The sequence below is a fragment of the Solanum dulcamara genome, chromosome 11 (assembly GCF_947179165.1).
Source record: "Solanum dulcamara chromosome 11, daSolDulc1.2, whole genome shotgun sequence".
NCBI classification, from domain to species: domain Eukaryota; kingdom Viridiplantae; phylum Streptophyta; class Magnoliopsida; order Solanales; family Solanaceae; genus Solanum; species Solanum dulcamara.
This window is the reverse complement of record NC_077247.1, coordinates 50,898,964-50,920,830: the sequence shown is the minus strand read 5'-3', so window position 1 is coordinate 50,920,830 and position 21,867 is coordinate 50,898,964. Positions and strand designations below refer to the sequence as shown.

At 35.6% G+C, this 21,867-nt stretch overlaps 3 protein-coding genes, 1 long non-coding RNA gene and 1 other non-coding gene across 7 annotated transcripts; 2 read left to right on the top strand and 3 right to left on the bottom strand.

The window, feature by feature from the left end:
- Positions 1–14: 14 nt before the first annotated feature.
- LOC129875054 (uncharacterized) lies at positions 15–1,564 on the bottom strand. Its single transcript, XR_008763061.1, has 6 exons — positions 1,426–1,564; positions 972–1,318; positions 647–708; positions 404–539; positions 156–316; positions 15–28 (listed from the first exon to the last, which is right to left on the bottom strand). It is a non-coding gene; the product is annotated as an uncharacterized LOC129875054 (long non-coding RNA).
- Positions 1,565–3,034: 1,470 nt separating this feature from the next.
- Positions 3,035–9,829, top strand: LOC129873500 (uncharacterized). 3 transcript variants are annotated; one of them, XM_055948608.1, is made up of 9 exons: positions 3,035–3,171; positions 3,482–3,604; positions 4,264–4,821; positions 5,003–6,397; positions 6,477–6,801; positions 6,891–7,152; positions 7,231–7,447; positions 8,456–8,824; positions 9,145–9,829. In XM_055948608.1, the coding sequence occupies exons 2-8, from the start codon at positions 3,485–3,487 to the stop codon at positions 8,798–8,800; spliced, it is 3,222 nt and encodes a 1,073-aa protein (XP_055804583.1). In that variant the 5' UTR covers positions 3,035–3,171; positions 3,482–3,484; the 3' UTR covers positions 8,801–8,824; positions 9,145–9,829. The 3 variants fall into 3 exon arrangements, with proteins under 3 accessions (XP_055804583.1, XP_055804584.1, XP_055804582.1); XM_055948609.1 differs by lacking the exon at positions 9,145–9,829 and adding an exon at positions 8,986–9,130; XM_055948607.1 differs by lacking the exon at positions 9,145–9,829 and having other exon boundaries at positions 8,456–8,914.
- An 843-nt stretch (positions 9,830–10,672) lies between these two features.
- On the bottom strand, positions 10,673–15,374 carry LOC129873635 (uncharacterized). Its single transcript, XM_055948765.1, has 8 exons — positions 14,166–15,374; positions 13,343–13,424; positions 12,146–12,242; positions 11,939–12,002; positions 11,793–11,849; positions 11,639–11,676; positions 11,472–11,553; positions 10,673–10,987 (listed from the first exon to the last, which is right to left on the bottom strand). The coding sequence occupies exons 1-8, from the start codon at positions 15,261–15,263 to the stop codon at positions 10,898–10,900; spliced, it is 1,608 nt and encodes a 535-aa protein (XP_055804740.1). The 5' UTR covers positions 15,264–15,374; the 3' UTR covers positions 10,673–10,897.
- Positions 15,375–16,254: 880 nt separating this feature from the next.
- On the bottom strand, positions 16,255–16,336 carry TRNAS-AGA (transfer RNA serine (anticodon AGA)). Its single transcript has one exon. It is a non-coding gene; the product is annotated as a tRNA-Ser (tRNA).
- A 79-nt stretch (positions 16,337–16,415) lies between these two features.
- On the top strand, positions 16,416–21,490 carry LOC129873154 (protein DJ-1 homolog D). Its single transcript, XM_055948188.1, has 5 exons — positions 16,416–16,582; positions 16,673–16,789; positions 17,892–18,332; positions 20,530–20,892; positions 21,108–21,490. The coding sequence occupies exons 1-5, from the start codon at positions 16,526–16,528 to the stop codon at positions 21,294–21,296; spliced, it is 1,167 nt and encodes a 388-aa protein (XP_055804163.1). The 5' UTR covers positions 16,416–16,525; the 3' UTR covers positions 21,297–21,490.
- Positions 21,491–21,867: the final 377 nt, after the last annotated feature.

Here is a 21,867-nt window from a genome sequence, read left to right as displayed (position 1 = left end):
ATAATTACCTGTTGTACCAACATCTTGTCTACAATCATCAATCCCAAGGTACAAACAATTGCTGTCCCGTAAACAATGGCAAGAGCAAAGACCAAGTTAGTAGTTTTACACCTATCCTAATGGATACTACCAACTGAATCTCAAAAGAACTTTACCTTCAAAACCTTACGAATTCATTTGGCCTCCAGTGAGTTTAGTAACAATTTCCAACAAGGAAAAGTCAGAAATATAGTTTAGAGCCTCTCCTTTGAAGCCAAGAAGCCAAAGCTTGCTGGAAAAGCATGCATATCATCTAAATGGCTGTATTTTAATGTCGCTGGTGTAAAGGAAGCATACGATACCATAGTTAGAATGGCCAGACAAAAAGGAAACAGAACAGAAGATGAAAGAAACAGGCGCATACACTATCTCCACGAACTGGGATAAAAGTCCTATGCGCCAATGTGTATGTTCCATCTCAACTTCAGTACAACACTTCGAAAAAAGATTACCATATATTTCTCCCATCAGCACCGGTCCATCTCGTGAAACACCAGATCCTTCAAAAGAAAGTACAACTTCAGATGATGAAGTAAAATAATAAACTGAGCAGAACTTTCTGCACATCAAAATGCATTAGATCAATGTCAGAGAAACTAATACTTACCATTGTCATCCACCTCAACATAGCAGGTCCCACTGCCTATAGCAACATATACCTGGTGGAAACTGGGTAAAGTTCAACTAGGACTACACTACTTATAAGATAACAAACATACAAACGAAGAGTCCTATAAGGAAGTAAATCTCATGGAAAAAAGAAACAGAGTTGCGATATAAGAATATTCATTTGGAAAAAAAAAATACTTATGATACTAGAATGGCGCATCATAATAAGAGGAGAAAAGGTGTATCAATTTTCATATAAAGCATATGCCCTCGTCATTAGAAGTAGCAAACAAAGGAACATAAAATTCATTGAAGAGCCTCACCAATCACTGCCTTTTGTGCAACTAGTCTAAGCGATTAAAATTGCATAACAGCACGACTTGCAATATTCTCAGCAGCCCACTTCTATTGATCCTCAAAACATTAACAAAATCAGAAATAAAAATATAATTCCCCATCCTCTTACATGGCACAATTTTCAACTTTTATGAAACAATAAAAATCAAAAAGTCTAGACCATGTAAAAGAAACTAACCAGTGAGGGTGTTTACGAAAGTCTGTCCAATGTGCCAATGTGTATGTTCCAGCTCAACTTCAGTTCAACACTTTGAAAAAAGATTACCATATATTTCTCTCATCAGCACCGGTCTATCTCGTGAAACACTAGATCCTTCAAAAGAAAGTACAACTTCAGATGATGAAGTAAATTAATAAACTGAGCAGAACTTTCTGCACATCAAAATGCATTAGATCAATGTCAGAGAAACTAATACTTACCATTGTCATCCACCTCAACATAGCAGGTCCCACTGCCTATAGCAACATATACCTGGTGGAAACTGGGTAAAGTTCAAACTAGGACTACACTACTTATAAGATAACAAACATACAAAAGAAGAGTCCTATAAGGAAGTAAATCTCATGGAAAAAAGAAACAGAGTTGCGATATAAGAATATTCATTTGGAAAAAAAAATACTTATGATACTAGTTAATATACGCCGAAAAAACCTCGCTAATACAAAATATATTATTTATTTTTAAATTTGTTTTATACTAGTATTTATTTATTTATTTTAGTTTTCGAACTAATTAATACAAGCAGAAAAAAAGAAAAACTAGTCGAAACAAAATATATTATTTTTTGTAAATTTTTATTCTAGTAAATATTTATTTTTAAATAAGAAGAGTCTATTTCATTGATAATGTGAAATTTATTATCATGATATATAACTCAAATTAATTAATTTGTGCAATTTTCATAGATTGATTATGGTTTGAAATTTTAATCCTAAGTTATAAGATTATAAATTAATATTTAATACATACTACATAGATTTCTTAAAACTCAAAGAAAGAACTTAGTCTAAAGTAACTACATTTTAAATTAGCAATCGAATTGTACATATAACTCTAGTGACAATATTCTTCATTCAAAATATTTAATATTGTTTTATTTAACTTAAACCAGTAAAATAGTCAATGCTTCGCATAACAACAAATTAAATATTTTTTGTATTCTTGAGTATTACAATCATTTTAAATGCTATGTGTTATATATTATAATTAGTCACTTTTTAAATCGCAATTGTTCATAATTCTAAACATACAGAGTCATAAAATACAAAAAAGGAAACACTATGTTCATAAATCATATATGAAAAACTAAAAAAAGGCACTATGTTCATAGAAACAAACTTCTTACAATGTGAATAGAATTAAAAGTTTTGTACTCACATGTTTTGATTCCAAATTTTATACTCCAATGACTTTATTGAAGGGAATCTGTTTAATATTTTAGAAGTTGAAATTTATAAAATTGTAGCTCAATTTCTTTTGATTTTTTTTATATATTTTAAAACAGATCGATTTTATTATTCTGTTTTTTTATTTTATGTTGAGAAATTTGAGTAATAAAATCTCTTATTTTTCTTTTGTATGAAAAAAATTTTAAAAAAATTCACGCTAATTACTATTAAACGCTAAAGAAGAAAATATAATCTTTAAGCACTAGCAATAATAATATGCTTCATTTTATCCTCCATTACATAAAATCAATATTTATATCTTCTTTTCTTATTAATTTTATTTTGAATCGTTGAGGTTAGAGTTTTTTTTCACGAGAGTAATTTGAAGAAAAAATAACGGGGGAGAGATAAAACCTAAATTATTTGTATAAAAAATAGACAGTAATCAAATTTGATAAATTTGTGAATACTTAAAGAACTAAAATAGATAACTATATAATTAAGAGATTAAAAATAATAATTATATAATTAAGAATTTAAATTTAATAATGTTTTGAATAATTAAAAGACTAAATTCAATAAATATATAATTAAGGGGCATATTTTAGACATACTCCGAATAGGTGAGCACCATTTATGACGTTTTTCTCAAAAAGAATCTTTATATGATTTGTGTCTTGGCCTCTTTGCTGTCAAAGCGCTTTGCTTTCTTCCAAGAAAACAAGAATCACTGCTAAACCCCTATTTGGACGCAGCAGTTATCGATCGTGCTTCACAGTTAACTACTTCATCTCTATTTGTCTATTTTACAACACTGCTACTTTGTTTCATATATTATGATCATACAATGGGGTCTTACAAGAAAAAGAAAAAACAACAACTGAAATTGCGTTTTGCAAGAAAAAGAAAGAAAAAACTGAATTGGGTTTTGTAAGAAAAATAAGAAAAAAATTTGAAATTGGGTCTTGCAAGAAAAAGAAAAAAATTGAAATGGGGTTATGCAGAATGTGAAATAAAAATGGTTTGATATGCTTAGAATGTTTCTTGTTTGATTTATATGCTGTGATCATGCAATGGGGTTTTGCAGAATATGACAGAAATGGAAACTGATGACGATGGTGAAGCCATTCTTCTTGAAAAGGGACTTATAGACGTCATCTTTTCTTGGTCTTTTAAGGATGCCCTTAATAAAGACCTTTACAAGGACAAGGTTTGTTTTACTGCTGTTTTTTCCTTTGTGTAATTTTGTCGGTGTTTGGTTTTTGTAGTTATTAATTATATGGTCTATCCCTTGCCTGTTTCATTTGGTGGCATTTGTTACCTGGGATTTAATCTTTACTTAGAATCCAGATTTTAAGTAGGTGTGGATTACCATTGCATCCACTATGCTTTGTGGCAGTGAATGTATTTATGTATCTTGTATGTATATATATTTCGTAAATGCAACATGATACTTGTTGTAATTTGGTTGTTTGTAAGACTGGATCCAGTGTGTCCTTTTATTTTCTCACAAGTTGGGTTGTGTGTGCATTTTTTTATGATTGAGGTTGATGCATAGGGAAGCTGTGGGAATAGGCATATGAAATGTGGATCATCAATATTTTTGTACTTATAGTAATTGTTAGTCATAAATGTGGGGGTTGCATTTGATGAAGTTAAAAACTTTCTATCAATACATGGTTGAGGTAGCATTGCCAATATAACTGATGTTATTAATTTTGCACATCAAAGGTAGACAATGAAGATTTCCTAATACTTATGACAAGGCAAAAGCGAAAAGTCCATTAGCTTCCATGATGTTTGGGCATATTTGTTTTGGATCTCTATCTTAAGTATACTCTAGTAGTATGATCTTGAGTAATTGTGTAGGTGAAGAACATCCCTTCGACATTTCAGTCCATCGCTTTGTACATGAAGTCATTCGTCTTTCCTCTTATAGAGGAAACACATGCTGATTTGTCTTCTAGCTTTGATAAAGTGGCAAGTGCATCTATACACAAAATATTGTCTATTGAGGAAGTGGAGAGTAAAAAGCCATCTGATAAATGCTTATACATTATTGAGATGGAAAGGAAAGAGATTAATGGTGATGACAGAGCATTTGAACCTGAGACGGGAGATCTCTTTGCCATTACAGATGTAAGACCAACATGTGTCGATGATCTAAACAGACCCACAATGTCCTACACAATTGCTCTTGTTCAACGAGTGACAAATGAGAAAGATTATATCAAGATTCAGGTCTTCTCATCGAAATCCTTCTTGGTGGAACAGGACATTAGGGAAAGTTATATGGACTCTTTGTTCTTAGTCTCTCTTATAAATACGATGACAAATACACGCATTTGGAATTCTTTGAGCTTGGGGCTGGAAAGGCATAACTCCAAAGTTATTCAGAAAATACTGGAACCTGATTTTTATGTAACTGTAAGCTTCATACTTTTCTCATTTGTTATTCTGCTCAAACAGTCTTACCAGAATGATACATCTTCACATTTCCTTATGAATTTTCACGTCACTACTAGATCACCTTCTATCACCAAATTCATCAAGTTGTTACCTGTATATCATAACATGAAATATTTGACTTCTTCTATTGCTTTTGTAGGGTAAAGAAAAGTGTAATGTCTGTTTGCAAGGGGAGGTGTACAGAGTTTGCAGATCAAAGATCCTTGCATCTAATTGGTTAATCAATCTTAATGATTCCCAACAAGAAGCAGTTCTGAATTGTCTCGCGACAAAGTATTGCCATCATGAGAACATGACTAAGCTAATCTGGGGTCCTCCTGGAACGGGGAAAACAAAGACAGTTAGTGCATTGTTGTTTTTACTTCAGAGTTTCAATTGTAGAACAGTAACTTGTGCTCCAACTAATATCGCAGTCTTAGAAGTATCTAGACGAGCCTTGAAGCTTGTGCTGGAATCATGTGAATTTTTGACTTATGGTGTAGGAGATATAGTTTTGTTTGGAAACAGAAAACGAATGAATATTGACAGCCAAGATGAGCTACTTCATATTTTTCTAGATTATCGTGCTGAAGTTCTAGCAAGGTGCTTTACTCCTGCATCTGGCTGGAAATACTCGTTGCAGTATATGATAGCATTACTTGAAGACACTGAACTGTTGTACCAGCTCTATTCCATAAATGGTCAAGAGGAAGATGCTGATGCAGAACTTTATCAGAAATACGATAATAATGCTAATTATGATAGTGATTCAGGAAATGCAGTTCTTCGCAAAGAAAGCCTGAAAAACAAGGGGGACAAAACGCAGAGGTTGTATGCTCAAGGCGTCAAAGACGAGTGGAACAAGAGACTTGGGCAAGTAATTGCCAAAACAATAAAATTGAATGATGAAAGTCAACTTGGCAGAGGGTTTTGTCGGAACAAGAAACATTCAAGGTCTGTTTCGAGAAAGAGGAGTAATGATCCTCATCAAACTAAAGCAAGGTTAACTTTTGAGGACTTTGTGACAAGCAGATTAAATTGCGAACTGGAGGCTTTTACTTTCTATGTTGTTAACTTTGTCATGCATGTGCCAACTTCACTCCTGTCTGTGGTGGTGGCAAGAGACATGATCAAAGCTGTAAACTTACTTCATTCACTTAGTAGTTTATTGCAAAGTGTTACCTTTAATGGTAGAAGTTTAAAAGAAGTCTTTGTTAGAAACAAAGAAGTAGAGAGACGAATGACTGGCAGCTCTTCTGATGTAGAATTGGTCAAGCAAGAGTGCCTGAAGATACTCAAATCCCTTCCTAACAGTTTTTTTGAACCTGAAGACAAGTTTTCAATTAAAAATCAAATTTTGAAAAATGCATGCCTGCTTTTCTGCACTGCTTCAAGCTCCTTCAAATTGCATGAGACAGAGGCTGAATTGCTGGTTATTGATGAAGCTGCTCAGCTTAAAGAATGCGAGTCAGCTATTCCCTTACAGATTCCTGGTCTCCGTCATGCCATACTCATAGGGGACGAGTGGCAACTGCCTGCCATGGTTAAAAGCAAGGTTGTCATGTGCTACTTTAAATGATACCTAATTTTAAAATTCTGCACAGTTAGAAAGTAAGTTGTCCTTTTCTAATTAGGTTTGCGAGGAGGCCAAGTTTGGGCGGAGCTTGTTTGAGAGGCTGGCACTGCTGCGATTCAAGAAATACCTTCTTAATCTTCAGTATAGGATGCACCCGTCAATAAGCTCATTTCCAAACAGGGAATTCTACCAGAAACAGATTATAGATGCCCCAAATGTCAGAAGTATAGGATATCTGAAGCATTTCCTCCAAGGTGAAATATATGGTGCTTATTCTTTTATCAATGTAGCATGTGGAAATGAGGAACTCATTGATGGGCACAGCATCCGGAACATGGTAGAGGTAGCGGTGGTTTGTGAGGTAGTTGCCAACCTCTTCAAAGGTACGCTAAGATTGATTTAATGGCATTATCAAGTGAAGATGCACATTTTTGCTAAATAACGGATTTTCTGATTTTATTTCCTGTTACAGGATTCATTTCCTCGGGAGAAAAGATCAGTATTGGTATTATATCACCCTACAATGCTCAAATTGCTGCAATCAAAGAGAACCTCGGAACTAAGTATAGTACTGATGATGAGAGTGACTTCTCTGTGGATGTCCGATCTATCGATGGTTTTCAAGGAGGTGAGAAGGATGTAATAATATTCTCAGCGGTACGCTCCAATGCTAACAGATCAATTGGTTTCCTTTTGAACAGTCAAAGGGTTAATGTAGCACTAACTAGAGCAAGGTATTGCTGTTTTTTCATGATACTGTCGATTCTCTAGGGGATTGTCTGTGGTTCTGTAAGAAAGCTTGCTTCTTGCAGGCACTGTCTCTGGATATTTGGCAATGAAGCAACATTAAAAAGCAGTGGTTCCGTTTGGAAGATACTTGTACATGATGCCAGGGTTAGGGGCTGCTTCCATGATGCTCAGAATGACAAGGACTTGGTGAAAGCTATGACAGCTGCTTTGGTAGATATTGACCTCCTTGACATTAAAATACACCTTTATTCAGTACTTTTTCAAGGAACAAGGTGGAAGGTATGCTCTTTGAGTTTCTAAAGCAAATTCTCCTAAATCTACTGGCAAGGCCTTTCTACTTATTTTATATTCATTAAAAAGTGTATTTTTACTCGTGTCTTTGGATATGTTAAAGCAAGTTTTCCTATCAGTGCCACTTTCCTGATCTCACTTTATAAGGAATTTCGCACAGGGCATGAGTATATCTAAGTCCCATTTGATGTCCCATCATTCGATGGGGCATGAAGTTTTTTTCTTTTAAATATGATTTTCCAGCATGGGTAGGCCCGTGAAGACTGAATAGTGGGGCAGGAAAAGCAGAAGGAAGCCTTGAATGGGAGGAGAACCCTAAACCCGAGTAATGGAGAGTGAAGTTGCAACTATTAGGCTGGACTCTCCCATGTGACAAAATTTAAGATGTTATTGACTCCTGTTCATAAATTCATAAATAAGAGTAGAAGAAATGTTAAGTAATGCTTGAAAATTTAATGGAGAAGCATCTCAATGGAAGTTAGTTTATTAGAGGAAAAACTGAATCAATTTTAGACGTGATTAGTAAAATAGATTTACATTCTTAGAACTTTGTGGAAACTGTATAAAATAAGTTATCACTGGAATAGCGTCCAACATTTTTGGATGTAAATTATCACTGGGATAATGGGAACTGTTAAACAATGCAATATAAATTGTGGTGGAGGTAGTAGGCCTTTTACTTTTTTGTAAATTCTTTTAACAAAATGTGTCATTCCATAGGGACTAGAGATTAGGCACGGGTAGGTTGGTTGTCGGTGTGTTTAATTTATGGTTAAAATGTTGTGGGAAAGCAACGCAGATTCTTCAAGAACTTTCATAAAAATTAAATTGATCCAAGGTTGTGTTTATGTAAGTTTTGAATTCTTGGAGTCGAGATTTTTTATTTTTTTTGGTTGAGGAAATGGGTCTAGGAAACAGAGACAGGGAGTTGTTTGATCTCTGTCGGTTGTTCTTTCTCCCAGTTGTGTTAATTGAAGCTCATCTGTTTCATTACAGATACGTGTTGATGATAAATTTTGGAAAGCAATGGAGAAAATTAAAAGCATAGAAATTCGTAAGAAAGTAATTTCCGTATTGATGAAGCTTTCTAGTGATTGGCTATGGTCTCGCACTGAACATATTACTGTGCCAAGTGGGGTGTCTAATCAACTCATTGATCTCTGCCCTGTCGATGGGCTACTTCATATTGTTCTGACTCTTGAGACTATTATGGAGACCTCAAGCTATGTAGATGTCATACGGGTTTGCGATATTCGGTCACTGACAGAGATACCAAACCTAGATCCTATGTTTATCTTGTGCAGGCAGCTTGATGCTTTTCATTTGAAGGATGAGTCATAGCCATCTGCTGAAAGTTCACATCAGGTAGGTTTATCTTGAAGAGTGCATGTATTCGCATGTGTTTATGAGAACCCAAATCTATGTTAATGTACATACAGTTTGTTTATGATTGAATATATCAAATCTTTTGATTCTGGAACACTCTAAACTGCTAATTGTAACATAAGAATAGCTTAAGAATGCAGTTGTTGAGGAAATTTATCTAAACATCGCAAACTCGATCCTGGCGTTTGATCACTAAAGACAGAGCATATGACGCTCTAAGCATATTGAATCCAGAATTCCAAACTGATTGTTTGATTGCCTAAAAGCTGAATTAGCTGCTTAATGACCTTTCGATGCAGAACAATCTTGGGGTTTGAGCATCTGATGGCTTGGAGTTCTTGAACTGTGCATACATGATACTACATACAAGATTGGAATGACATTTTCTTGTAGAGATGTGGAAATGCTACAACTTTTCGAGACTTTGTTTTCTTAATGTGCATAGATAGGATTAGAGCCTGTTTGGGTTGGCTTTTGGCTTATGACTTATAAGCCAAAAGCCATAAATTAGAATTTCTAACTTATGACTTTTGTCTTATTTTTGTTATTTTGGCTTAAAAATAAGTGCTCATAAGCACTTTTTAACTTTACCCAAACACTTCAAAATTGCTTAAAAGTTGCTTTGGCTTAAAAGCACCTAAAATAAGTCAATCCAAACAAGCACTTAGTTACATGCAGATGCAGTTATAGAATGGGGAAAAGTTCTTTTCATGTGCATAGACTGGATTAGTTTCATGCAATTTTAGAACGGGGAAATCTTTTTGAGGGGATAGAATATTCTGTAGTATACTTTCAGTTTGCAGTCATCCTATTAATGGAGTTAACAGAGCTTTTGGTTTGCAGTTGTCATTTGTTAAAGATCTCACAATTTGTACTCATTTATATTTCCCCTTTTAGCCAAAATAGGTCGAGCTTCTGGTAGTTTGTGTTGTCATATACTTGAACATACTCTTGAAGCAAAGTTGTGTAGAAGAAACAAAGCACATGAGATTTAAACCCAAATATTTAGGCCATGGGTACATTATAATCTCTTTGGAGACATTTATACATTCACAACTGATGAGAAATCTGAAAAGCTGATGAAATAAGAATGCATTCTTACTTAATTGGTTCAAATATGTTCTTATTAACCAGTCTTTAGTCTGTTAACGTTCATTCTAGTGTATCATTTTAAGACAGATTGAACATTTTAGTTTTTAGAGTCTGGGTATACATGACATTTTGAAGCTTTTTCTTGCATATATATACATATGGCCGAGGCGGACATGATGAAAACCATTGTTACAAAATGAACTTTAACTAGTTTTAAGCTCTATATTTAGTTGAATCAAATTTGTATTTGATCTTTGTTTGGTATAATTTAGATTATTTTTTTGGGCCAAATTTATCCCTTTGAATTGAATATTTTCAAAGAGTTGCATATCTACCATGTAGTACCAGAGTATTGTAATATATATCAGTCTCTATGTAAAAATCAAACGGGTATGAAGGAGAATGTTCTTCACCAAGAAATCAGAACCCAAATCTGGTTTGACATTGCATTTCAATTGCAATCATCAACCCATAGTTCTTAAGCTTCATTCACGTCTGCTCTTTTAAATGAAGTTTGAGTTAGTAAAATTAGCAACAATCAGCTCATGATGGAAATGAGCATTTTGAAATAGTCATTCACCACTAAGCAAAGCTCACTCACCATGAACAAAAAGTTAACCAAAACTGTAGGCATTTCCAAAAGAGAATAGCATAACCATCGACAGTTACAGTTCTTTCACATAGCATGTAGACATGCTCCACAAAGCACTAGACTTACACTGTAAAACTACTAAATTAAAGTATTGCAAATTACACTGAATTGCATTTAGTACCAACAGATTTTCAGTCAAAAATGTCAACCCTCGATAACAGGTGGTAGCTCTGAGCTCTTACACATTACATCAACGAATACAGTGACATGACCAACCGTGGACAAATCTTAATACACATTTCAAATAGCCAGAGTTTACACAGGATTCTAAGGATATAACCTGTGTTTTTTCTAAAACTGTATTATGATCAAAAGGACGATATGAACCTATGAATCTTTGATTGTCCCCTCTCCTTCTCTTCTGGCCCTTCCAGATCCCCTATGTTGTCATGATATTCCTGCAGCACAAGTATAACTTCAACAACATAACAGACTTTTATCTAAGTTTTCTTCAGAATAAAGGAAAGACTAGGCCTGATGATGAAAAAATGAACTGCGTTATAGGAAAGAAAACAGCTCCACATAAAACTAGTATGAATTTCATTAAAGAGATCAACACAGGCTATTCCTGAAGATGGACAAGGGAGGTCCTCAAGGAGTTATTCCTTCAAGATCTATCTTTAGAAATTACCACAACACAACACCAAAGTTATATTCCAATAATACAAGCATGACAAGAAACAATTTGCACTTGTCGAACTAAAAAAGTGAAAGATAAAAAAATCAATGAGAATAACATGTTGCAAAAACTGGATTATGCACTGATTTGCTACAAGACCAGGAAAATTTGCTGTATAATATTATTAACTTGAAAGCAAACAAACACAAGAAAATTAAAAAGAGGGAATGGCGCTGGAGAAAAAGGAAGTCATGAGCAGACACCTGGAGTATATCTTTTACATCTTGCTTAGTCATCTTTTGTTGCTTCAGCAAAAGCTCAATCCTTGCTCTGATTCGAGGATGTCTGCATTTTAAAAAAAACAATTAAGCGGGAGGAACTCAGATCTATCCAACCTGAAGAGAAAAGTATGTCAGGGTCCAGAACTTACTCAGAGCTCCAAAGATGACCCAGAATAACAGCTATCAACTGCAGGATCAGGGAGAAAAAGAGACGACTATAAGAATGCCAGAGATCTGAAGTGGTAATATGCCCGTAGAAGAGATGATAAGTAAAAAAATAAAAAAATGCAACAGAGCTTTGACCTGAAGAGTGTAAAGACCAGCTTCTAACTTCCTATTGTACTTCTCGTCTTCATCCATCTACAATCATGTTAAACATAATGGAAATATAAAATAAAAAGTTTAAGTGAAAGACATTATGATGAGCGAAGTCTAAGAAGTAAACAGACCTCCAAATCATCAAGTTCAAGTAGGTCAAACCGTTCAGTCTCAAGTTTTATTCTATTGGAATATCTGCAATAGTCCCAAGGATAAAAAATTAAAACCAGCACAAAGTAACAAAATAGAACTATCAGCCTCAAGAGAACCATTCTTTTTTTTGAATCGCAGAAGGAAATGGAGCAGGGTACTTGGATAGATGTCACATGAACAATCACCTCATGTAGAGCTCCATAAGCCTGTCAATTTTTTCGCACTCATTCTCCACGAACTTACTTAACAATCTATCCCTTCTAGAACCTCTTAAGATTCCTCCTGTAACAGCAAACTGAAATTTAGGGAGTCACATCCAAGGTATACGGGAGATTATCCCATTATTAATAAAATGCAGTCACATGCAAATATAAGGGTAACCCCCCCCCCCCCCAAAGAACCACCACAGATGCTAATTCTTATGAAAGAGAAACATGAGATGATAGTACTGTGTTCCATACAACTTAGGGATGCATCAACTAAACTAATGTTTCATTCCCCTCCCAATCCCATTCTTTTCTATTTCTTTTTTTTCCCTCGTTGAGGATGTGGATTTTTCATTTCTAGGCAAAGTCCACATTTGTTCCTTTGACAGAAATGAAGTGTTGTCACCAAAATAAGAAGCATACAAGACAACCATAAAGTGAAGAAGATTTGGTCTTGCAAATTCCATGCCCATCAAAGAGGGTTTTGTGCCGTTAAAAGTGGTATTATCAGGGCACCTCAAGAAACTTGAGTTCAAAAATGCTAAAATTACCTAGTGAACTATATAATGTTAAAAGCATTGACATTAATGTAAATAATATGATATCAAACCCACTCTCAAGTTCTGAAAAGTTTAGAAGGATCTTAAGGATGAAAAATGCTTGGAAACACACAGTAATCAGTAAAATCTAAGCTTGAGAGAGCATGAAGTTTTGAGCAAAGGTTATTGTGTTGTTGGCGTAAGTGGGAATCGAGTGGAGGTAAACCACAAATTATATATACTGATGACTCCTTGGTGTCATGTGAAGCTGACAAGACACAAATGCTGCATTTGAGAATCATTTGCCAGCGTTTGGAGCTGTCTCTGGATTCCAATAAGAACAGCATTTTCCCAGTATGTCCATGCTAACATTAAAGAATTTGCTGCAATTTTGGGCAGTAATGTAGAAAAGTTCCTACCACATACCGTGGACTTCCCTAAGGTGCTAAAAAAAGAAATGATGTTGGACCATGGCAGGGGGGTTGAAAGAAATTTGAAAGGAAATTGGTATCAAGGAGGAAAGAATATCTCTCTTTTACCACAAATGCCAGGCACATAAATTCCATATTCAGTACATGAACAGCAAAATATTTGTGTCTTCTCAGATAGATTGTTCTCGGTTAACTAGCCTCCTTACCAAATAAGGAAGCAACAAGTGATACAAGACGCTCTTCCAGTTCTTCTTTGTAGCGTTTCTTGTTCTTTTTGCTCAGAGGTAGCTGATAATAAAACATTTAAGCATATAAGTTATATGAGTCAATAATAGAAGAAAGTATAGAAACACCAAATCATCCTAAAGAGCTCATTGAAAATTTGAAATCAGCAATGGAAACTCTTCCATTTGGGGAGAACTAGTGATGTAGTTATGTTTTAACTGCTACATCTCATTGAAGAAACTGCTATTTTTACAATAAAAATGATACTAAAGTTGTTGTCATGCAACAAATAGCCAAGTTATTAGCTAAGTAACAACTTGATAGGGGAAGAATACAAACAACGACATATCTTTATCTCAACATCAAACAATTTTAACATCATACCTGTAAAAAAGAAAAATTAACATCCTACTCCATTCATCAACAAATTTAATCCTACCATAAGAGTTGTTTCTCAGAACAATCTTTGAGAAATTAACAAATTAGTCAATCAACCAACTATATTTCAGTTCCAAATTAGTTGGGATCCACTGAATGAAACATTTATATCCGTTATGCTCAGAAAATTTTGTAAATTAGCCATCAATCGAAACGCAATCAACTATATCTCAATCATAAACCAGCTGCTGTCTACTATATGAGTCCTCTATATCCATTCAACTTAGAAAATTAACACATTAATCAACAAATCAACTATGTCTCGGCCCTAAATCAAAATCAATTGCAGGTGACTACATGAATATTCTACATCATTCTTTTCAATGTCAAATGTAACAAAAATGAGTAAAAGGGAACTTGACTTGCCTTACCCATGAAAGCAGGAAAAGCAGTCTTTAACCCCATTACATCCACAAACCTCTCACATGCAGGAGGATAATTAGTCATTGCAAAATCCAACGCCCTTATAGCTGATCCATAGCACATTTTCTTCTGATTCATTATAATGATCATCAATTCTACTCCTTCAGATTTCACAAACTTCTCTTTATTCTCCAAAGGCATTAACAAACAGCACAACGCATCAAACAAGTTCTCAACCATCTCCTCCTCATCTGGCGTCTTAGGGTCCTTCGATTTATACATTGCTACAGCTTGTAACAATGCGTCCATGCCGTTCAATTGCCCTAATCTCTTCTGATTCACCGTGCTACTCTGCAACAAAATAGCCAAAATCTCCGATGCATACTGCTTGTTTCCATCAAATTCTCTAACTTTTATTCTTGTTAGCAACCACTTCATTAACTTCGTCCTTTCACATACAAGTTCCGCCACCGAGGGTTTCACTTCGATGAAATTCTCAACAGTCGCGAGTATACTATAAATGGCAGCGGACTCGTCCGGATCCGAATCGGACATTTTACCTAGAAGCTGGACGAGTAATTCTAACGCATTGTTCTCAACCAGTGCATCAACTAAAACTTGCGCCGGCTCGTCGTTGTCCTCGAGAACATCCTCGTCGGTCAGGTCTTGTAATAAGCCGACCACGTCAATAGCGATGTCAGTGTTTTCGTGATTGAGGAGGCTGGTGATAGAGGCAATGGTGCCTAGATTGACGAGTTCCGGGTAAAATTCGGGGCCTCCGGCGAGTAGTTTGAGCTTTTCGATTTCTTCATGGAGCTCGACTTCGGAATCTGCGAACTTTTCGGGTTGGTCTGGGTACTTGAGACGTGCAGCAATGTTTTCCTTAAGACGGCGTTCGAATGCAAGGACGAGTTTTTTCACTGTTTTAATATCGAGAACTTCCACAGGGTTTTGTTGTGATTTTTCTAAGGCTTCGAGCAGTGAAAGGTCTATGCCGCCGTTTGTGGTGACTGAGGAAGGCGGCGGTGGTGGTGGTTTGAATGTGTCGTACTCGTCGTCTTCGTACTCTGCAGAGTTTCGCTTGCGTTTTGCTGCTTCCATAGCTTCTGGCCAAAACCCTTAGCTCCCCCAGTAGCAGCAGAAGAGCTTCTCACACGCAAATCATTTTTGGCTTTTCACCCCTTCATTTTCCCTGCCTGACACTTCTATACCTCTAATCCGTGGAATTTGCTCGGGGAGTCCCCAGAGTCTAGGGGAGACTACTGTTTAGATTTTGATACATAGATAACTGCTTAAACTTGTTAATAAATTTAATTTAAATACTCAAATTGAGACTTGTTCTGATTGATCATTTAAACATAAAATAAAATGATTTTATTAGACACTTTTAATTTAAAATTTTTAAAAATAAATTGCGCGTCTTTTCAAACGTTTAATATATAGATAAGTTAAATACTTAAAATATGTTATGATATAAATACTCAAGCCTATTTCAATTGAGGTTAATGTTTATTTCATGGAGTTCACATATTTTATATAATTAACTACTTATAGTTTATTTTTAATTATTAATTCAAACCCAAATATTACTTATCTCCATTTAATTTGTCATTTTCTCCTCAGTGAATGTTTACTCTTTTTATATATTTGACCCAATGAACAAAAAATTATTATTATTAATCTACAATTAACATAGTAATAAGTGCACAACTATATGAACATAAAGAATTCAAAAAAAAAATGTCATTTTCTCCAGAGGCGAATATTTACTCTTTTTATATATTTGACTGAATGAACAAAAAAATTATTATTATTAATCTACAATTAACATAGTATACGAACATAAAGAATTGAAAAAGAATAGAGATAAAATATAAAAAAGAAGCGTGGACGGCAGAATATTTAAAAAGTGCACAACTATATGAACATAAAGAATTCAAAAAGAAAATGTCATTTTCTCCAGAGGCGAATATTTACTCTTTTTATATATTTGACTGAATGAACAAAAAAATTATTATTATTAATCTACAATTAACATAGTATACGAACATAAAGAATTGAAAAAGAATAGAGATAAAATATAAAAAAGAAGCGTGGACGGCAGGATTCGAACCTGCGCGGGCAAAGCCCACATGATTTCTAGTCATGCCCGATAACCACTCCGGCACGTCCACCTTGTTTGTAATAAAACCTTTCTTTATAAAAATTAATCTATAATTATTTCTGTGGAGAACCTTCTACACTTCTCCTCCTTGTTTCGAGAGCAACATTTCGTCAGCTTCTTCTGCTGTTATATGCGGATCAATTCCTCAACCTCTTCCACACACACAGAGATAGATAGGTCAACTCTAACTGATTGAAAAATGGCGAATCAGAAAAGGGTTCTCTTACTATGTGGAGATTACGTTGAGGATTATGAGGTTTTTTTTTTTTTTTATACATTCTTGATTTATAGTCATTGTTTATATGTTAAGAATGATTAATGGGTAGCTGATTTTGTTATTTTTCAGGTGATGGTACCATTTCAAGCTCTGCTAGCCTATGGAGTAGCCGTTGATTCAGTTTGTCCTGGAAAGAAATCCGGTGACGTTTGCCGCACTTCTGTCCATCAGCTTTCTGGTCACCAGGTCCTTTCTTTTTTCTATCTTACCTGTTAATTTGAATCTGCATAGTTCTTCTAAGCGGTATGAAATGTGATTATTTACTAGTGGTTTGGAGTAGATTCTTGGTGAATGAATAGCTTTAACCTGTACGGAAGCTCTGATAAAGAGAAGGGTTGAACTTTGAAGTAGATCAACGGTCGTCTAAAAAGTAATTAGAGCGTGATACTGAGGATTCATATAGTGGATCTCACCTTGTTTGGGATTTAGGTGGAGTTGAATCAAGTTGAAAAAATGATTATAATTTACCATTCTACACATACCTCATTGACTCATGCTGGATTGCATTGGATCATAATGTTTCCGTTCATAGCGCGGAGCTTTACTCTATGTTTTCTGTTTGAAGATTGGATACCCATTTATCCAAAAGTTAAAAGGTTCAGGCTTTATGAGTTACTGGAGTATGATTTTGAATCTGCAGAGTTCTTACCCATGGTATATTTCTGTAATAGTCTTTGGGTGGACTTTTAGATTTTTAATGATTAGAATACTTACCCTTCTATGTGTCCCTCATTGACTAGTACTGGATTGTGGTTAAGGAATGAAACTTGCTGTGTAACTGTGTTCTTTTGTTTTTCTGAGCTTTACTTGGTGTTTTCTGTTCAAGGAGTGGATGTCCATTAATCAAAATTTCAAAAGGTTTGTGTTTTATGGAATTATGAGTTTGAATTCAAGGAAACAAAGGAACTATCATTGCTGATGGGCGTAGAACTTATGATACTGGGATCTTCGAGTTCAGTTTTTAGCTTTAAGCAACCGGATTCTGCATCTCTATATGCAGACCACTTAACTCAGGATAATTTACAGCTGAGGGAAAGAGATGTAGTGGATGAGTTCTCAGTCAAGGAGAGTCATCCTTAAACAATTTGGCTAGATATAGGCAGGTCAATTGGAGGTTTATACAATTTCAACAATTCCTTAACCGAATTATATGTTTATTCTCACTTGTGCACATGTCTTTAAGCAATGCACTAGTATTTTCCTGTTGTTTTATCATAGAATTTGAATTTGTGATAGTATTAATGTTATTGTTGTAGCAAAGTTTTATTTAGTTTCAAAATTGTTTCAGACATATTCAGAGTCCCGCGGACACAATTTTGCTCTTAATGCAACCTTCGATGAAATCGAGGCTACAAAGTATGATGGCTTGTTCATACCAGGAGGACGTGCTCCAGAATATCTGGCCATAAATGAATCTGTGTTGGACTTGGTGAAAAGTTTTGCCAATGCTAAAAAGCCAATTGCCTCTATTTGTCATGGACAATTGATCCTGGCAGCTGCAGATGTGGTCAGAGGTCGAAAGTGCACAGCTTTTCCTGCTGTGAAGCCGGTGCTTCTTGCTGCTGGTGCCCATTGGGAAGAACCAGAAACGATGGCCTCATGTACCGTCGACGGCAATCTCATCACTTTGCCCACTTATGAAGGACATCCTGAATTCATCCGACTCTTTGTCAAGGCACTTGGTGGCAGCATAGTTGGTTCTGGTAAAAGAATCCTATTTCTATGTGGGGTAAGTTAATGATCATGTAGCATTTTCTTTTTTAGCATAGAGAATTTGAAATGCTGAGTTTCAAACTGCAGTTTACTGGTAAATTAGTGTATGAATTAGTTGTACAGATTGTGGTAGGACTCATGACCTTTGAAACAACTTTCATCCCACTCCTAAATTTAGCTGGTTCTGTTGATATATAGGTTGCAGAAATCTTTCTCCCTATTGAACTTCCAATATGTGCCATAAAAAGATTCTCTCGTTATGTTTTTTCGCTTAGTTTGTGTCATATTTTGCTCTCCACATGCTGGTGAGGCATCAGATAGTCACCTGATATTATTTGGAATGCCACGCCTGCATAGATAAGAAAGAGCTTCCAGTTTAACCTGTCATCTGAAGTTTGACAGTATAAATTGATTATTATCAAGCTGTTACTTAGTTCTGGTAGTGTGTGCTTCTATGTCTCAAGGAGGATTTGTTGAAGAAGATGAGATGTGGACTGTCATAGATGCTAAAGATTCAATAAGAGCTTTTCATGATGTATGGCTGTGTAAGCGATATATGTAGTTGTCAGAGTATTGTAAAAGTGGAATGTACCACATTTCTGGTGTAATCAGACATTTCAGGATTGTGAGAATGAAGGTAAGTAGGTGCACCTAATGGTCTGATCAATGAGTTGGAATGTACCATGTGAGACTAGGTTCAAATATCAGTAGAGACAAGAAGGTAGCTAATTTCTTCCCACATGCATAACCTTGGTGGACAAAGTTACACGTCTACCCCATACATGTGTTGGTGGGAAGTATTAGGTATGCACAATCTGACCTGATTGGTACTGCTATGGCCTATGTGTGTGTGTGCATGAAGGGTGAAGGTAGGTAGGATGATACAGCCAATGGCTCCCTTCATTTCCTGGTTAGACTGTGTGTATTACTTCTCCACCATTTACTTAATCTTAAGCCCTAAGAATTAGATGTTCTTGGTTTGGTTACTTACCCAAAAAGAAGAAGAAGATGTTCTCGCTTTGGTCAGTTAAGGTGTACTCGTGATGTAGGGAGGGAGAATGGTAGAGGCTGTGCTTGTACTCTTTGTTGTAGTGGTTCCACCAGAAGCAACTTATCGAATTTCCTAGGAATTATATTTTGTTTTATGTCCCTGTTCTGGTCCACGTTAACCTATGATTGAGATGAAGGGGCTAGCAAAGGTAAAGACAAATGGCTCTTGTTCCCAACTCTTTGCTCTTTCAAAGTGCTACACACTCAATATTAGGAAGTGGTGGATCTCTTTGTTGTTAAAGCAAAAACAGTATTGCAACTTAAAAGTTCACCCAGGGAGCTTGTAGTAACTTTCACAGCACATTTTTTGGGATAAGGTCTTTGCTGCCATATGCTAGTGTATATTTCTCTTTTCAAGCCATTGCAGAGCGCCTTTTACCCATATAAATAAACGTTTAACCATTTGTACTGCTTATCGTATAGGATTACCTAACTCATTCTTTTAAGGAACATGGTATCAAAGTTGTCTCTTGAATATGATATCTGACTATTCTATCCTCCATCTTCTGCATGGTCATAGGTGGCAGTTCTTGTCATTCTCTCGGAGGATTGTATTTTTGGATCATGAGCTTTGTCATTAGCACATTTTAGTAAATGCTTCCTCCAAATAGAAAAGAAAAAGAAAGGAAAGCGTTGACTCTTCCACACTCTTTCCCCACCTATGTGAATCTACACAAATCACTGATGGTTGGGCCCTTGACTCCTTGATTTATTTATTTGAAATGCAAATTCCATACAGAATTTGGGAGGTTCACCGTTCACCTTGAACAGGATTTAGTGATTTTTCAACTCATGATTCATGAATTCCCTTGTCTTACCTATACTCCTCTGCCAAACTATCTACACAATCAGATTAGATGTACTTCTTGCTTGATTTCTATTTTCTTCTCCCTTGAGTCACTCTTTTCCACTTCGCTAACCATGTTTTCATGCTTCCTGTTACTTTATCTAATTGAATCCATTGGTCTGGGGTCTGGGGTCTGGGGATTGGATGTCCTGAAAGATGTTCCACAAAGTAGAGGCTTTATTCTTTCATTTGAATCGGCTGGCTAGTATCACGGATGTGTGCGGATTTCATATTTGGAGTTCTTTTCTCTTTTGGTCTCAGGTTGTTAAACTTGTATTTAATGCATCTTATTTAGTGACTAATTTGTGCGGTGTAGGATTTCATGGAAGACTATGAAGTGATGGTACCTTTTCAGTCCCTCCAAGCTCTTGAATGCCATGTTGATGCTGTTTGCCCCAAGAAGAAAGCCGGTGAGAAATGCCCCACGGCTGTGCATGACTTTGAAGGTGACCAGACTTATAGTGAGAAGCCAGGTCATGATTTTACCTTAAATGCCAATTTTGATGGTGTGGATGCTTCTAGCTATGATGGACTTGTAATTCCCGGTGGCCGAGCTCCAGAATATCTTGCCCTGGATGATGATGTTATTAAGTTGGTCAAGGAATTTATGGAGTCCAAAAAACCAGTTGCATCAATATGCCATGGCCAACAGATTCTATCTGCTGCTGGTGTTCTCAAGGTAACTCTCTTAACATCATTTAGAATGGAAGTTAAAAAGCTAGGTGCTTGCATGATGTTATGATAAAGTTGATCTCAACCATCTTATGCAATAATTAAAACATGTTAAATGGGAATATCACCTGCCATATTCTTAAGAAATGACACAAAATGAGAACATGTGGTGTTCACGGGCGTATGCATACTCTAATATGTGTTCTCGTTAAACAACTACAGGGTAAGAAGTGTACTGCATACCCTGCTGTGAAACTTAACGTGGTACTAGGAGGGGCGACATGGCTAGAACCAGAACCAATAGACCGTTGCTTCACAGACGGACATCTTGTGACAGGAGCAGCTTGGCCAGGTCATCCTGAGTTTATTTCTCAGTTTATGGCATTGCTTGGAGTGCATGTAAAATTTTAGGCTACATGTTTCTTTGATACGTTTAGCATGTCATGTTTTGTGAGTTCAGAATAGATGTATCCAAATGTAACAGAATAAGAAGTATTTTTTCTAATTTACCTCGACGTTTGTCTGTAAGAAAATCAATAAAACTACATATGTTCTCTGCTTTGAAGCTCGAACTTATTTTCAATAGATTTCCTTCTTTTTTTTAACATATGGTGCAAGCCAAATTACGTGTGATAAATTGAAACGTAAGGAGTACATAATAGAGGAATATTTACACCTAAAGAAAGTTGCTAATGGAAAAAACGTGAGCTTCTTAGGTCAAGGACTTAACAACACTTTGTCCACGTACTTCCTCCGGAAATCTAAATTTGACTATTTCACACCTAATGATAAATGTAGTATTAAAAGAAAATGATAAATTTCTCTTGATTTGTTAAAATAGACAAGTAAAATGAATTGTTTTTTTTTTAATGAAATGGACGGAGCAATAGAATTCGGAAGTTGGCCAAATGATTAAATCAGATTTTGAAGTAAATGAATCGATACATCACCTCCGAAAGAAAAGGAAAAGGCATTTGTAAGT

Bases quoted from the DNA above. Each gene is read 5' to 3' on its own strand.
- LOC129873635 (XM_055948765.1), bottom strand. From the start codon at position 15,263: ATGGAAGCAGCAAAACGCAAGCGAAACTCTGCAGAGTACGAAGACGAC. The intron at 12,243-13,342 runs GTAAGGAGGCTA...TTGCTGTTACAG, and splicing joins ACTTGTTGCTTCCTTATTTG to GAGGAATCTTAAGAGGTTCT. The intron at 11,677-11,792 runs GTCAAAGCTCTG...CTGATCCTGCAG, and splicing joins CTGGTCTTTACACTCTTCAG to TTGATAGCTGTTATTCTGGG.
- LOC129873154 (XM_055948188.1), top strand. From the start codon at position 16,526: ATGGCGAATCAGAAAAGGGTTCTCTTACTATGTGGAGATTACGTTGAG. The intron at 18,333-20,529 runs GTAAGTTAATGA...TGTGCGGTGTAG, and splicing joins GAATCCTATTTCTATGTGGG to GATTTCATGGAAGACTATGA. The intron at 20,893-21,107 runs GTAACTCTCTTA...AAACAACTACAG, and splicing joins CTGCTGCTGGTGTTCTCAAG to GGTAAGAAGTGTACTGCATA.
- LOC129873500 (XM_055948608.1), top strand. From the start codon at position 3,485: ATGACAGAAATGGAAACTGATGACGATGGTGAAGCCATTCTTCTTGAA. The intron at 4,822-5,002 runs GTAAGCTTCATA...TTGCTTTTGTAG, and splicing joins AACCTGATTTTTATGTAACT to GGTAAAGAAAAGTGTAATGT. The intron at 7,448-8,455 runs GTATGCTCTTTG...GTTTCATTACAG, and splicing joins TTCAAGGAACAAGGTGGAAG to ATACGTGTTGATGATAAATT.